General features: G+C 58.8%; 2 protein-coding genes across 2 annotated transcripts; both read left to right on the top strand.

Moving 5' to 3' along the window:
- The first annotated feature begins 3,101 nt into the window (after positions 1–3,101).
- On the top strand, positions 3,102–6,171 carry NMB (neuromedin B). Its single transcript, XM_069866860.1, has 3 exons — positions 3,102–3,257; positions 3,931–4,127; positions 5,901–6,171. The coding sequence occupies exons 1-3, from the start codon at positions 3,122–3,124 to the stop codon at positions 5,946–5,948; spliced, it is 381 nt and encodes a 126-aa protein (XP_069722961.1). The 5' UTR covers positions 3,102–3,121; the 3' UTR covers positions 5,949–6,171.
- A 3,744-nt stretch (positions 6,172–9,915) lies between these two features.
- LOC138725475 (dual oxidase maturation factor 1-like) lies at positions 9,916–16,251 on the top strand. The gene is made up of 7 exons (XM_069866424.1): positions 9,916–10,075; positions 10,711–10,874; positions 11,683–11,740; positions 12,165–12,299; positions 13,130–13,343; positions 14,688–14,902; positions 15,739–16,251. Exons 2-7 carry the CDS (start codon positions 10,728–10,730, stop codon positions 15,951–15,953), a joined length of 984 nt encoding a protein of 327 aa, XP_069722525.1. The 5' UTR covers positions 9,916–10,075; positions 10,711–10,727; the 3' UTR covers positions 15,954–16,251.
- The last annotated feature ends 119 nt before the right edge of the window (positions 16,252–16,370 follow it).

Below are 16,370 nucleotides of genomic sequence, written 5' to 3'. Positions count from 1 at the left end.
GGGAATCACGGGATCACTGAGGTTGGAAAAGGCCTCTCAGCCCATCCAGCCCAACCGCCCCGTGTCAACTGAACCCTGTCCCCGAGTGCCACGGCCACACGCTTTGTGAACCCCTCAGGGACGGGGACTCCAGCCCTGCCCTGGGCAGCCTCAGCCAGGGCTTCACCACTGCCAGGGAAGGAATGTTTCCCAGTATCTCCATGGAGGAGAACAGATTCCTTAGGGATGGACAAGGAATGGGGTCCCCTCTGTGATCAGGATGGAGCAGGCACGCCCGCTGCCTGGTGCTCCCTCTGCCCAACTCCTCAGCTCTTGACTATTTTGCTCCACTTTATATTTTAGAACCAACTCCCGGAGCTTTCTCTGCTGAGCATTTTGATATGGCCTTTCCTTTCCAATCTCTCCTGCAGAAACCAACCTTGCAGGCTTTTGGTTTCCGTAAAAATCCTGGGGAGAAAATTAAATTCAATGTAATTCCTCTGCAGCTCAGTTCACTCCGAGCAGGACGCCAGGTTTCTGCCACATAATTCTGGTGGGGACGCGTCTGAGCGAGGGCTGGATTTGCAGGCGAGAAAACAAGATTTTGTTGTCTCAGTCTTGTTGAGAGCAGTTATTTGTGCTGCGTCCGGTGGGTGTGGGGTGAGTGGGAAACCTCAGGGACAACCACAACTCATTTACAGCTTCCATGGAAATTGAAAAAGAGCTGAAAATGAGATGTGCACAATTCCAAATCGCATCTGTTCTGAACAGCGGTTGTTGCCTGTGGACGAGTGAAGGGAAAAGGGGGATTTAATCTTTGTAAACAAGAGATGAACGCATCAAAACCGCCCCGCGGGTGGATGGCAGGGCTTTAAATCTGACCTGGCTTTGCTGAAGCAGAGCCTGAAACAACTTTACCGCTGCTCAGGGTTTTATTGGCACCAGGATCTCTGCGGAAGGGAAAAATAAGGGGATTTGCTCTTCAGGTCTGGATTTTATTTTGAGTCATTTTATTTGAGCATGTGCTTGCCAGCCCAGGTGGGGATTTGCAGAGCTGAGCCAGGGCTGGAGCACCTCCCGTCCCAGGACAGGCTGGGAGAGCTGGGGCTGCAGGAGACCTTAGAGCAGCTTCCAGTCTGGAAAGGGGCTCCAGGAAAGCTGGGGAGGGGCTCTTCATCGGGGAGGGCAGGGACAGGATGAGGGGAACGATTTTCAGCTGAAAGAAGGAAGATGGAGATGAGATCTTGGGGAGAAATGTTTTGCTGTGAGGGTGGGGAGGCCCTGGCCCAGGTTGCCAAGAGCAGGGGTGGCTGCCCCGTCCCTGGAGGGGTTCCAGGCCAGGCTGGATGGGGCTCAGAGCCCCCTGACCCGCTGGTTGCTCTCCCCAGCTCAGCAGAGGTTCTTTCCAGGGCACCGAAGACTCGATCCAGAAAGACAATCCAGGGGCAGGAACGTGGCCACCAGCTTCCCACAACAAAGCTGGGACGGGCACAGGTGACTCAGCAACCGCAGACTCCTCAGAGGTGTCGTCTCTGTCCCGCTGGGATTAACCCGCTGGGGCTGGGGCAGAGCAGTGGGCACCCACCCTGCACTGACCCACAGCCATGGGAACTGCTCCTGCTCCCCCACAGCAGCCTCCACAGAGCCTTCGCTCGCCCCATTCCGAAGCCTCGGGTCAGAGGAGCCAGCGATTGTCTGCTTTGCTCCCCCTTTTCCCCATGCTGAGTATTTTCTCAGACCACCGAGCTGACGTTTTCACTGCACAGTCTGTTACAGCCCCAACGTTCCGGATGGTGACGCTCAGGTCGGAACCCGTGGTTTTATAAACACAGTTAGAATTGGTTTTTCCCCCCTGTGAACCATTTTATATTGATGTACATTTGAATTCCATCATTTTTTATATGGTCTCTTTACACAGTGGCCTCCATCCACACAAGCCCGCGGAGTAGCAGCCCCCGCACAGCCCCCAGACTCAGAGGCCGCTGCCTCCTACCCTTGCTGCTCACCTCTGGGCAAACAATTCCTCCCTGTCAGACCTCACCTCCTATTCCAAGGCTGCTCCCTTTCTTTAGGAGCCCTTGCTGAGGGACCCTGCCAAAGACCTTTGGGACATCTAGGTGGATGATTGTGGAATCACAGAATCATGGAATGGAGGGGACCTCAAAGCCCGTCCAGTTCCGCCCTGTGTCATGGTCAGGGACACCTCCCACCTTTGAGATCATCAACTCCAACCGTCCCTGTCCCACTACTAAATCACATCCCCAAGCACTTCATCTCCCTGATGGGGACTCCACAACCTCCCTGTGCAGCCTCTGCCAGGGCTGAGAGCTCTTTTGGTGCAACTTGAGGCCGTTCCCTCTCCTCCCATCCCTTGTTCCCTGGGAGCAGAGCCCAGCACCCACCTCACTCCACCCTCCTTTCCAGAGGTTGCAAGAAAGGGATGCAGAGGGCCATGAGGTTTCCCCTCACCTCCTCTTCTCCAGCCTAAACAGCCCCAGGGCCCGTGGCCACTCCCTCAACCCCTGTTGTACAGACTCTTCCCAGCTCCATTCCCTTCTCCAGCCCCTCAATACCCTTGGGATGAGGGGCCAGAACTGAACCAGAACAGGAGCTGAGCTGCCGCCTCCCCAGCCTACTCCTGCTGCTGCCCCACGGCTGGGCCAAGCCAGGGTCTGGTGGCCCTTTTGGCCCCCCGGGCCCCCTCTGGCTCGTGTTCAGCTGCCGTCCAGGCACCCCCAGGCCCTTCCCTGCCAGGCAGAAGTGTCAGCGAGGCCGTGGGTCTGCTTGACATCACACCAGCCCTAGTCCCTGCGATCCTGGGGGCTGCTCTCCCTGCTCCCTCTGACACGGGGGCCCCTCATCTCCGCCTTCCCCTCACAGGGCGCTGGGGGCGTGGCCTGAGGGAGGGGGCGTGGCCGGGTCCTCAGCTCCCGGGGCGATCAGGCCCATATAAGGCAGTTGTGGGCGTGGCCGAGGCGGGAAGGGGCGGGGCTGTGCTGAGGCCCCGCCCCCCGCGGTCCGTGCTGCGCGGGGCGGGGGGCGTGTCCCGGCGCGGCGGGAACCGCGGGGGGCGTGTCCCCGGTAGGCCCCGCCCCCCCGGTCTATATGAGCCGCGGCGGCCCCGGCGCCGGCCCTGGGGGCGATGTGGGCGCCGCGGTTCCTGCTGCTGCTGCTCTGCGGGGCCGCGCTCGGGGCCGCCGTGCGCCTCGACTTCGCCGAGCACCGCTCCCAGGCGGCCAAGATCAAGGTCAACCCCCGCGGAAACCTCTGGGCCACAGGTACCGGCACCGGGGCCGCGCCCCCTGCCCCCTTCTCGCCTCTCCCAAGCGCCGCTGCGCTTTTCTGTCCCCCCTCTCTCGGACCCCCCTTCTTTTCTGTCCCCCCTCTCTCGGACCCCCCTTCTTTTCTGTCCCCCCTCTCTCGGACCCCCCTTCTTTTCTGTCCCCCCTCTCTCGGACCCCCCTTCTTTTCTGTCCCCCCTCTCTCGGACCCCCCTTCTTTTCTGTCCCCCCTCTCTCGGACCCCCCTTCTTTTCTGTCCCTCCTCTCTCGGACCCCCCTTCTTTTCTGTCCCTCCTCTCTCGGACCCCCCTTCTTTTCTGTCCCCCCTCTCTCGGACCCCCCTTCTTTTCTGTCCCCCCTCTCTCGGACCCCCCTTCTTTTCTCCCCCCCTTTCTCGGCGCCCCTACTCTTTCATCCCCCTTTTCTCGCCCCCCCCCCGTTCTTTCCTCCCTCCCCGCCCTGTGTCCCCCGGTCCGTGTCTCCGGCAGGACCCGCGGGGCCGGTCGGGGCCCCCGGACCCTCCCCCCGCGCCGCTCGGCGGAGGCTCCCGGAGGGTCGGTTCCCCCTGGCCCCGTCTGGGGGGGGGTCGCCCCGGGGGGGGGTTACTGGGCGCCCCGGGGGCCCCGGCCGAGCCGGAGCCGGGGGAGCAGCCGTGGGGGTCGCCTCGCAGGTCACTTCATGGGCAAGAAGAGCGTGACGGGCTCCCCGGAGCCGCCCTCGGAGCCCCCGGCGGCCGCCGGCCTCGGGCCGTCCCCGCGGGCGCTGCTGGAGGAGCTGGTGCGGCTGCTCACCCGGGAGCTGCTCAGGGCCCTCTGGAGGGAGCGGCTGCTGGACCAGAACCGAGGGAAATACGACCTCTCCGACCAGGTGAACGTGGGCTGGGGTGGAGGGTGGTGCTGGGAGCAGGGAGGCGGTGGAGGTGGTAATCCAGCCTTGCTGGCGCATCCGCAGGGATGCTACAGGTGGATTCCCCTGCTTCTGCTCCGGTGAACTCTCAAGGAGCAGAGGAGAAGCCCCTCTGGGCTTGTGTCTGGCTTGGTGTGGGGAGGAGCAGGGAGATGGAGCCAGAGCAGCGCTGACCTCCAGCCCAGGGGCTGTTAATGAGCATCTGGGTGTTCCTCGCCAGACGCAGAAGTTGGACATTGTGGCTGCTGTGAGCAGGAGGCACCTGCTCCAACCCCTCACCTTCCCTCCCGACGCCTCTCCCTGGTGTGGCAGAGGAGACCTCGCTGGGCAAGACCTTCAGGTGCCTCCGAGCACCTGGCCAGGCTCAGCTTCTGCCCTCCTGCCCCTTTCCTCAACCCAGGGCGTCATCGCCTCTGACCTGAGAGCTGATATTACGCTGGTCCCCATTCCTTTGAGCGCTGCCTGTGCTAAGACTTTTCTGCGGAACCTTATATTTTTTAATTGCTTCAGTGTGTGAGCGTGGTTATTCCTGCCCCTGGAAGCTTTCTCCCTTGGCGTGAAGGCTGTTGGACACCTCGGGCAGCACCCAGACCACACTGGAGCTGCTCTGTGTGCCTGATCCTTCGCAGCCGGGACCTTCCTTTCTGCGGAGTCCCTCTAGGCATTAAATAAATTAAAGAACAGAAGGCTTTCTCCTGGCTCTTGCTCCATGTGGGTCAGTCCTGCCTCGAGACGTTTCCCAGCCCTTTGGAAGTGGGAGCCTGCGTGCTGCTCCATGCCTGCGACGGCAGACGGGGGTTGCAGACAGGGGTTTCTGGTTTTTAACCACATGCGGCAGGCAGGGCTCGGCTCCCGGCACACTGGGGCCTCGCAGTACCCCCCTGGCACTGTGTGCGATGAGGGTTTGGCTGGTGGAGGAGGGTTGTCCCCATCCCTTGTCATCTGCTGTCCCTGCCTGTGGCACGGGGGCGGGTGGAACTGGGTGGCCTCTAAGGTCCCTTCTAACCTAACCCATTCCATGATTCTGTGATTCCTGGGATGTGGCAGCATTTATCTGGGAGGTGGAAAGGGCGAGAGCGTGGAATGGCTCAAGGGGTGTGGGCAGAGCCCTTTGCAGCATCACTAGGTTGGAAAAGGATCATCGAGTCCAACCATTCCTTCTGCTGCCGGTGCTGCTCTAGGACCTCTGGGCAGGATGCAGTCCCAAGAAATCCCTGTGGAACTCTTCCCTGCTGTGGTCTGTGTCTCTGCCTTCTTGCGTGCTCTGCTGAATCACGCTCCGAGGCTGCTCTCGTTCCTGTCTCAGGTGAAGCTTGCTTCTGGTGTCTGTCAGCTGTGGTCGAGCTGTTGGAGCACAGGATGGGAGGCAGGAGCTGCACATGGAATCTTTCCTCCTTGGGCATGGCCCCAAGCCACCCTTGAAAATGCCATCAGGGTCCAGCACAGGACATTCCTCTGATTTTTTTTTTTTCCTCTTGATCAGGGAGGGCAGGGGATAGGATGAAAGGAACAGTTTTGAGCTGCAGGAGGGGAGACTGAGATGAGAGATCTTAGAGAGAAATGTTTTGCTGTGAGGGTGGGGAGGCCCTGGCCCAGGCTGCCCCATCCCTGGAGTGTTCAAGGCCAGGTTGGATGGGGCTTGGAGCCCCTGATCTGCCCTGTGGTCCCCAGCCGGCGCTGCTGGTGGAATTGCACACGGGACCCTGTGTCTCACCCCTGTGCCTTTTCTTGTAGGAGACAGGGCTGTTAACAAAGGTGCTGGAGAAGTATTTTTCAAGCTGAAGCAGTGCGGCCATGGAGGATGAGGTCTGCGGGCCAGGCACGCGGAGGAGAGCATCGTCCTTGTGGGTTTCTGTAGCAATGTCACTTTTATTTATTTCCTCTGTAATGTCGTTAATAGCGATTGCTTGTACGGGAAGCAGAGCCTCGCTGTCCATTTCCTCTGTCTCCTGCTGCCGGTGGCCCTGGGAATAAAACTGGCTCTTTGCACAGATGTGCTTGGACCTTCCTGTGGGGTGGGCAGGAAGAACAGGGGGGAGCAGCCTGGGGGGTGGTGGGGAGCCTCTGCCTCTCGGCAGCCGGGGTGGGATTCAGCCCCTGCAGCCTCTGCTCACCTGAGGACGCCCGAACTGCTGTGTGACAGAACTGCAAGCTTGGATGAGCTGATTACACTACTTGCTACCAGGGCATCTCTGTAACCCTCTTCATGGGAGAGATTGCCTTCCTGAAAGCAAGAAGAGCCTTGCTTGGGGCATTGCTGCAGTTTCTAGTTCAGGCAGGGTCCCTACCCTTGAACCCCTCCAGCCATGGGGCAACCTGAGCCAGGGCCTCCCCACCCTCACAGCAAAACGTTTCTCCTTAAGGTCTCATCTCAGTCTTCCCTCTTGCAGCTCAAAACTGTTCCCCCTCATCCTACCCCTGCCCTCCCTAACCAAGAGTCTCTCCAGAGCTTTCCTGGAGCCCCTTTCAGCACTGGAAGCTGCTCTAAGGTCTCCCTTCTCTTTTCCAAGCTGATCAGCCCCATCTCTCCCAGCCTGTCCTCGTACAGGAGGTTCTCCAGCCCTCACATCATCTCCGTGGCCTCCTCCAGCCTCGCTCCCACAGCTCCATGTCCTCCCTGAGCTGAGGCACGACAGCACCCTTGATTCCCTTTTTGTGTCCTTCATGGTCTCCTACATGCTCAGGGGGTGTCCACAGTCTCTCGTGCCTGGGACTGCAGGAAGCCTTTCTCCAGGTTTGCTGTTGTGTGCTGGGATGTGAGTGACCCCCGTGTCACTGTTCATTAGCAAAGCCTTGGCTTAAAACTAATTAGAAGCAAGAAAAATAATGTCAGAGCATATTGTGTTTGATGCGGGAGCAGACCAGATGCTCCTCAGCCAGCAGCGTGAGGGACCGACAGCCTGATGGGACTCCTGACATCGTGCCGTGTCTTCAGGGTCTGGAGCACAACTCTTCTGAGGAGCAGCTGAGGACCCTGGGGCTGCTTATCCTGGAGAAGAGGAGGTGAGGGGAGACCTCATTGCTCTCTGCAGCTCCGGGAAAGGAGGATGGAGCAAGGTGGGTGCCGGGCTCTGCTCCCAGGGAACAGGACGAGAAGGAACAGCTTCAGGCTGCACCAGGGGAGGGTGAGATTGGATAGTTTTGCAAACAAATAACTCCCCCAGGTATGACCTGATAGCCCACCCAGTCCCACCCCTGCCATGGGCAGGGACACCTCCCACTGGATCAGGGGCTCCCAGCCCCATCCAGCCTGGCCTTGAACCCCTCCAGGGATGGGGCAGCCACCTCTGCTCTGGGCAGCCTGGGCCAGGGCCTCCCCACCCTCTCAGAAAAACATTTATCCCTAAAATCTCATCTCTACCTCCCTTCTTTTCGCTGAAAACTCTTCTCTTTGTCCCTTCCTTTGGGAGTTTCCAGGATCAAATCTTTGTGCCCAGGCCAGGGAGATGAGCAAATTCTTCAGATGTTTTCCAGCTGTGTTTGTTGCCGCTGCCCCTGTTTGAGGTTGTTGCTCCCTGCTGCTGCTTGGCCTCAAGAACTTGCTGACGGCAGAGCAGAGATGGAACCAGGGCACAGCTCGGCTGAGCTCCCTGGGAGCTTCCCCGCGCGGCACCGAGCGCTGCGGAGCAGAACCTCAGCACAGATCACAGAGACAGCTCAGAGCGTGTGGTTGTCACTGGTGTCCTGGCCATGCTGTGACCTCAGGGATGGGGAAAGGGCATGAAGGCAGGTGAGAGGAATGGAAACAAGCCACTTCCACCATGGGCATCTCTTTCTTTTTCTTTGTGGGGCTGCCCTGTGAGGAGGCACCGGCTCAGAGGGTGTCTGTGCGAGTCCTCTGCCACCACTTGGTGGCATCGGTGTCCCAGCGAAGGGCTCCCTGTCCCACTCCTCTCAGCACCAGCTCTGCTGCTGTGCCCTCAGCACAGACAGCGGGACACCTGCAGGAAAGCTGGGGAGGGCCCCTTGACCAGGGAGTGCAGGAATAGGATGAGGTTTTGAGCTGAAAGAGGGGAGGCTGAGAGGAGATCTTAGGGAGATCTGGAGGCTGACAGGCGGCACCAGAGCAGAGCTCCGTGGGAAAACATAACTGACTTCAACGAGGTTGTTAACAACAGGGATTACAAGGGAAAGCTTCTCCCAAAGTTTCACCCTGGGACCAAAGTGCTAATTACCATGCGGCGTGTCGTTAACAAGCCCCAGCAAAGCCTGGTGGAGCTCAGCACCCTGGTGTTACGTCAGATGGGTAAGAGTGGATCCTGTCTGCGGGGACCTGGCGGGGATGGCCGGAGCCCTGCTGAGAGGTGTCCAGGGGCTGGTGCTCTTGCTGCCCTCGCGCCGGGAGCAGCGCGGCCCTTGGGGACGAGGCAGGAGCTGCCCGATAGAAGAGGCTGCCCGTGGAGGGCAGGGCGCTGGGCGTGAGGCTGCGAGCTCCTGGCAAGCACAAACAAGTCCCCAGCCCTGTCCCAATGAACTGCACACCTCTACCACCCGCACAAATACCCAGAAAATCAAAAAAAAGAGGAAAATACCCCAAACCCCAGCTACCACCATGGTCTCAGGCTTTCTGTAGGACCCCTTTGTGGATGCCGAGTGCTGGGCAAGGGGCAGATCAAGCAGTGTTCCCATGCCTGCCAGCCCACAGCCCATCAGCACTGCGGGGATGAGGAGCATCCCCCCATCACAGGCTGTCTCCTCTACTGCAGGGGATGGAGGGAACCAGAGCAGCCCTGATGTCCTTGCCCCCGAGCGCTGTGTGCTGGGCACCTCCCTTGAGGAGAGGATCTTCTCCTCCCTGCTTTTCATCCTGGCCATGGCACTTCTCCCCAGAAGCCGTGCTCGTGGTGCTCATCTGAACGGCACGACAACCACCACTGTGATCTCTTCCCCAGGCAAAGCCCACGCCTTGGCTTAGCCATGCCAGTGTGGAGACCATCCCTCGCCTGCCTCCCCCAGCTCCAGGGATGATCTGACCCCGGTGAGACCCCAGGTACCACCTCACACCGTCGTATTTTCCCTGCTTTACTTAATCTCGGTCTGCCAATTCCCAGCTATTTCCTCGGTTCTCTCTCCCATGCCAGAGGGAGAGGTATTTCCACCTTCCCAAGGGGTCCATGTGTGGCCAGCCATTGCCCTCCCATGATCTGAGCCATTTGCTGTGGAGTCCACATCTCCCTCTTCTTTGCGGGTGCTGCAGGGGCTGGAGTTGATGCCACATCCCTGGGCTGACACCTGAAATTTTGTGGGTGTAAGTGGCAAAGTGTTTGCCAAAAATGCCTTTTTTTTTTTTTTACCCTGTTGGGCATGAACCTAAGAGGCATTGATGCAACCGGCCTCAGCCAGCCAAAATGCCAAAAAGTGAGAGCAAACCTTAAAAGCTGAAATGTCCATAAGCTCTATGTGGTCCCCGTCTGAGCATCTTCTGCATGACAGGGCTGGGAGCCCTCCTGGATTTGTGCCTCCCTGCTGGTCTCCCTGCTCAGCCACTGTGTCACCTTCCCTGGTGACTGCCAGCTCGGCTGAGACCTTCCCAGGATCCTCCCCTGGGGGATGGAGTCAGGAGAGGGGTCAGCGAGGAGACTGCGCAGCCACAACCCATGCTGGGTGATCTCACCTGGGATGCTTCACCTCTGCAGGAAGGGCTTTGATGCTTTGACCCTGGCAGCCCTGGGTCTCCGTGGGTCTCCTGGGACGCCTCACCTCAGTGCCAGCCCTGGGGAGTGCCGGCTGATCAGCTGTGAGTGAGGCTGCACCATCCACCACCTCTGGAGGCGGGTGCCGCGGAACACGCTGGGAGAAACACAACCTGGCACGCCGGCTGGCTCGTCGCCCGCAGCCCAGGGCGGCAGCGTGGGCAGCGTCCCGGAGCTCAGCGCGGCAGGCAGCCCTCGGCATCGGCCACGGCGCAGGTAGGGTCAGCGTGGGGAGGGGGCACGCGTGTTTCTGCAGCCTGGGGGATGCCAAGCAGACTCTTCCTTGCAGGGAAGAACCGTGGCCAAGTGCCATGTAGAAACCACAACCGGCTTGTAGAGCAGCATCCCTGCGCCCAGCACAGCTCGGCATCGCCTCCGGCAGCTGGGGCAGGGTGGTGGGTGGTGATGGGCACCAGGCACAGGCAGTCCCTGTGTCCCTGCTATTCCCTTGGATGGCAAGGAGCTGCTTCTATGCAGGGCTCAGAGCACATTTGTGCAGAGATTCCTGGAGCAGAGCACCCGCAGCAGAAACTGCTTGATAAGGAGCTGACCCAGGGAGGGTGGGAGTGAGGGTGAGGGGGCAGGGATGGAAAACAGGCAGAGCAAGAGTCCTGGTGATGTGCATACGTTGTCTTGTCCCACCTCGGGGACAACTGGAGCATTTCAGCAGATGCTCCGAAGCTGCTTTGTTGCTCCCTGGGGAGGTGGAGGGCTCTGGGTGCAGGCACGGCCGTGCTGGGACCAGCTGGGTGCTGGCGAGTGAGCAGGAGGTGGCTTTGTGGAGAAGGCTGGGTGGGGTGGAAGCGTGGAGGTGATTTTTCTCCCCGTGGTCTCCGTGTGCTGATTTCCAGAGCATCCCGGCAGCAGGATGACACTGTGGGATGGCTCCTTCCCCTTCTACCCCGGTGCCAATATGAGCTTCCACTTCGACGTCACTAAGGCCATCATCATCTCCATCTTCCTCTCCTTGTTGGCCACTTCCATCGTCATCCTGCCGGGGATCCGGGGGAGAGGGGTAAGTGGGGGGCTCAGCCCTGTGCATCCCACACAATTCCTCCTTCCCAGCCTCAAAAACCGGCCTGGGAAGCAAACGCACCCAGGTCGATGGCCAGGGCTCTGGGATCTCCAGTGAGCCCCAGGGAGAGCTCCAGCCCAGCCCAACGTAGACCCCCAGGGTGGAGGCTCTGCACGCCACCGTCCCAGATTTAGGAGGTGCCCGGGTCTGATCTTGGCTGGATTTCACTGTGAGCAAGCGCGAGTGATTTCATAGCAGTGGAAAAACAGGGTGAGGCTCAAAGCCCTCACTCCACCTTTCCCGAAACCCCAGGAAAGGAGGGGTGCACCGTGTAAGCCCCAGCGCTGCTCACGGGGCTCCGCGTGGCCCACAGACCCCTGCGAGTCGTGGTCATCGCGTGCCCAGCGTTGTGGTGGGGCTGGCCGAGAGGTCTCCCCCGCGCGGGGACACCGTGCGAATGGCCGGACGCTGCCTTGGTGTCCATGGGCAGCTGCCAACACAGCCGGGAGGTCTGGATGAGGGCGGCGATCCTAGCGCAGGGCTATCGAAGGGAACATCTCCATCCCCGTCCCAGAAAGGAGACTTTCCCAAATGGGCTGTTCTGTCCTTGCTGTGCCCGGATCTCTCTGCTGCATCCCCCCCAGGTGGCCCTGCCGCATGTCCCCCTGTGCCACCTGCCTGCAGAGCGCGTGGGGTGACTCCTTGGGGAGGGACAGGCTGGATTCTCACCAGCTGGCCGTTCTACGTGACGTGCTCGGTGCTGTGGTATGATCTGAGACCTGTCCCCAACTCTGCTCGCCCCTCGCAGCGACTGTTGTGGCTCCTGCGGGTGATGGTGGCCCTCTTCGTGGGAGCGGTGGTCCTCAGTGAGTACTGGGGTCCTGGGAGCGCAGCTCGAGGGTGTCCAGGACACGGGGGACGGGGCAGCAAGCCAAGGGAGGGTGAGTAGAGCAGCCAAGCACCAAGTCCAGCCTGCGGGATGGGGAAGACTGACACCCACCTGTGTCTGGGACCTGGCTCCAGCACGTAGCAAGAGGTGCGAGCACCCACGTGTCTCCTTTCCGAAGGCAGACCACCTCCGGGACAGTCCTCGAAATTGGCTGGTGCTGAGATGAGGAGCAGTGCCCACACATCAACCCCATCACCTCTAGAGTTAGGGACTGTGCTGGTGCTGGAAGCACCTACCGTGATGGTCACCATCACCCATGGTGATGGTGACCATCACGGTAGGTGCTTCCAGCACTATGTGTCTCGCTACCAGGCCATGACTAACCTTTGGCACATTCACAGCCATCCAGTTCACCCGGGACTGGGAGACTGGCTGGGTGACAGCAAACACCTCCTACAAGTCCTTCAGCCGTGACCTGGTGAATGCGGACATCGGGCTGCACATCGGCCTGGCCGGGGTGAACATCACACTGGTGGGTGAGTGCGAATCACAGCAGGAAAGGGTTGGGTTCAAGTTCGATGATGCACCTGAGTACTGAGGCTGTGGACCCACCATAGAATCACCAGGTTGGAAGAGACCCACTGGATCATCGAGTCCAACCATTCCCATCAGTCACTAACCCACGTCCCTCAGCACCTCGTCCACCTGTGCCTTAAACCCCTCCAGGGAAGGTGACTCAACCCCCTCCCTGGGCAGCCTCTGCCAGGGCCCAATCACCCTTTCCATGAAATATTTTTTCCTGATGTCATCCTGACCCTCCCCTGGTGGAGCTTGAGGCCATTCCCTCTCGTCCTGTCCCCTGTCACTTGGGAGAAGAGCCCAGCTCCCTCCTCTCCACAACCTCCTTTCAGGTAGTTGTAGAGAGCAATGAGGTCTCCCCTCAGCCTCCTCTTCTCCAGGCTAAACACCCCCAGCTCTCTCAGCCGCTCCTCTTGTTCTCCAGCCCCTTCCCCAGCTTTGTTGCTCTTCTCTGGACTCGCTCCAGAGCCTCAACATCCTTCTTGTGGTGAGGGGCCCAGAACTGACCCCAGGATTCGAGGAGCGGTCTCACCAGTGCCGAGTCCAGAGGGAGAAGAACCTCCCTGGACCTGCTGGTCACACCGTTTCTGATCCAAGCCAAGATGCCATTGGCCTTCTTGGCCACCTGGGCCACTGCTGGCTCGTGTTCATTCGCTGTCAACCAACAGCCCCAGGTCCCTCTCCTCCAGGCAGCTTTCCAGCCAGACTTCTCCTAGTCTGTAGCACCAGAAAGCCTTGGAGCTGCCTCCAAGTCTGAGAAAGGTCCTTAATCTTCATCACCTGGCAGGAAACCCAGTGAATCAAGTCAGTGAGACCATTGACTACAACGAGAACTTTGCCTGGGGCTTCAGTGCAGATTACGACCGCAGCTACAGGGATGGCCTGGACAAGGGGCTGCCCAGCCCCATCCTCTACGTGGCCGAGAAGTTCACCACGCGAAGCCCCTGCAGCATGCACAGGCAGTACCGCGTCTCCGGCCACTACGCGTCCCTCACGTTGTGGTAAGTGAGGGCTCGGGGGCAGGTGGAAGGGGTCAGGTAGGGCAGAGGGAGCGTGATGTTTCCTGGCCATCTCCCCAAAGTCCTCTTCTGTATCATCTGCGCAGATGTGCAAAAATGAAGTTGAGGGAAAAAAATCGTCTTCATTTAAAGGAAAGCAGACGTGACCATGTGGGGCTGGTGGTGTGAGGTCCTCTCCCAGGCAGGAGTGGAGCCCTGATGAGACCAGTCGTGGGTGGGTTCCTCTTACACGCCCAAGAGAGCATGAGGTGTGCTGGTGGGGAGTGGGAGGAACAGTCAAGAGGTGCTCAGAGTCTGTCTTGGGGTGTAAAGCTGAGAGCCCTTGTGTGTGTGGTGATGATGGAGTCTCAAAGCATCTCCACTTGTCTCAGAGGGCGTGGAAAGGCCCTGCAGGGAAGGGTGAGTCTGGTGTTTCCCCCTCTCCTCCCTGTGGCTCCAGGACCCTGCACTCAAGTCCTTTTTGATTTTCAGAAACAATAACTACCCCTGCCCAAACCTCCCTGCTCCCGAGGAGCATTCCAAGGCAGCGATGTTGATGCGTATCTATTTTTCGTTATTATTCTCTGAATCAGAACAATTTGCCAGGATCAGCTCCCTGGCAGGAGGAACCCAAACCCCGCTCGCAGGGCAGGGCTGGCAGCTGGGTTTGCTCCAGGGGCTGAATCAGCTCTGGGCACGGCTCTTTGTGCACTTCTGCAAACAAAGTCTCCCCTTGTTGTCGTTCTCGGTTGCCTCAAGTTTGGGCATCGAGTTGCCTCAAGTTGCACCAAGGGATTGAATATTGAGAGGCAGGAGCGGAGTCCCCATCACTGCAAGGGTTCACAAAGCCTGCAGCACTTGGGGACAGGGTTCAGTTGGCATGGGGAGGCTGGACTGGATGAGATTGGAGGGCTTTTCCAACCTCAGTGATTCCATGACTCTCCCTTTGAGCAGTTGGGAACTGCCAGCCATGTAGGACTACAGAGTCAGAGAAAGAGTTGATTTGGAGGGACCTTCAGAGGTTTCTGCTCCAGCCCCACCCCGCTAGAGTAGGGCTGACATCAAAGGTAAAGCAAAATGCTTGGGGATTACTGAAGATCAACACTGAATGTCCTCATGCATGGAGATCCCTCTCCACCACTGCAGGACCTGTTCCACAGCTCCACCATTCATGCAGTCCCAGAGTCATTTGGGGTGGAAGAGACCTCTTCAGATCAGCCTGTCCAGCCCACCCACTCGAGTAAAGCCAGCTAGATTGCCAGGGCTGTGTGCCTCCATCAGGATGTGGAGAGGAGACACTGAGAACAGGATCCATGCTTTCTGCTCAGTTTTGTGGTCCTTTCACAGGATGGCCTTCTGCACATGGCTCGTTTCCATCCTATTGTTCTCCATGCCCATCCTGCTCTATGGTGGCTACATGCTCCTGCTCACGGCTGCGCTGATGCTCTTCTCGCTGCTCTTCTTCTTCACTGCGAGGAACACTCCGAAGTGCCCCATCCAGTTTGGCCCAGCTCCCCTGACAACAGACTATGGTGGATCCTTCTGGCTGACCTTAGCAACAGGTGAGTGCTCAGCTTGCTCCTAGGGCTTTGTTCTCCATCCCTCAGTGGTGCCCCAACAACACCTCAACCCTTCTGTCTCCAGGGCTGGTCACAGAAAATGATTTCTTTTTGAATGACATTGTGAGAACTCAAGTTAGGAGAAAATTGTTCAGACTGGGGGGAGAAAGATCTGAGCAGCTGGGAGGTCTGAATGGCTAAAGTGGACGTGTGCCCAGAGTCATGAACCACAGTCAATGGAGCCTAGAAGGGCCCTTGGGCTGCTCTTCCCAGCCCTTGTCCAGAGCAGGGCTAACCTCAAAGCCTTGTTCGGTCTAGTGGTGGGTGTCCCCATGGCCAGGGATCCCCTCTGCTGTCCCAGTCACGGGCAGCGATTCTGTCCCTTGATCAAACCAGAATTTCCCATGTTACGGCTGTGCGTGTCTGAGAAGAATCCCAGAATCATTGAGGCTGGGAAAGCCCGCTCCGCTCACCCAGCCCAACACTCCCCTGTGCTGATTGAACCCTGTCTGGCTTTTTTTCAGTGGCAGAAGATGGCAATCAGGTCCCCTGTAGACTCCTCTTTTTCAGGGTGAACAAGCCCGACTCCTCCATCCTTTTCCCATACATGGTGCCTGCAGCCCCACCTCTCTTGGCCATCTGCCCCGGTTCACTGACTCCTGTACTGGGGAGCCCAAACAGACAGCAGGGTCCACACGTGGAGAGGGAATAACACCTTCTCGTGACCTCCTGGGTGATGCCACATGCTGTTGGCCCCCAGCCACAGACCCGGGTCTGGATGGGGCTGGGACGCAGTGGGCAGGAGGTGCTAATGTGCCTCCCCGTGCTGTGCATTGCAGGGCTGCTGTGCCTTCTTCTGGGACTGGGCGTCATCATCCTGAACTCTGTGTGGCCAGAGAAGCTGAAGCTTGTCTTTAACCTGGATGAGGGGAGGGGAGAAGAAGAGGAGGGCTGGTCCACCTCCCACCTGCCAGCCAAGCCCAGTTCCTCTGAGCAGGAGGTGCTGGTGGTCTCGCTGTGTGAGCTTAGCGAGGTGACAACCACCCAGCTGTAAGGCACTGGGCAATGCCAGAGGACACTGCTCTGGAATTCATACTCTGGTCCAGCCTCCCCAGGAGCCCCGGAAGGAAGAGACATGACAAGAGCCTGGTGATGAGAAGATCCAGGTCTGGCAAGTTACCTCAAATACAACAGTTTCTCCTCATTTATGGACTTGCTGTTGTTTTACTCACCAGCAACTGGAAGAGCTTTTGGGGTGAGGTGAATCCATGTCCCATCCCTGGCTGTCCAGTTGCTGCCCTTAGTCCATCCCCAAAATAAACTAAGTCCTTCCTAGGATCCAGAGCCTAAACCAGAACAAACTGGAGAGAAACCAAGAGCTGCTTTTGGAGGTAGACCTAAAGGTCTACACCAAACATTAGTGCCTGGGAAAGAGATGGGCAGGTTGTATCAGCAGCTTTTGGAGGTGTAG

The sequence above is a fragment of the Phaenicophaeus curvirostris genome, chromosome 12, assembly GCF_032191515.1.
Source record: "Phaenicophaeus curvirostris isolate KB17595 chromosome 12, BPBGC_Pcur_1.0, whole genome shotgun sequence".
Lineage (NCBI taxonomy): Eukaryota > Metazoa > Chordata > Aves > Cuculiformes > Cuculidae > Phaenicophaeus > Phaenicophaeus curvirostris.
Note: the sequence above shows the minus strand (reverse complement) of the source record. Positions and strands in the feature narration are given on the sequence as shown.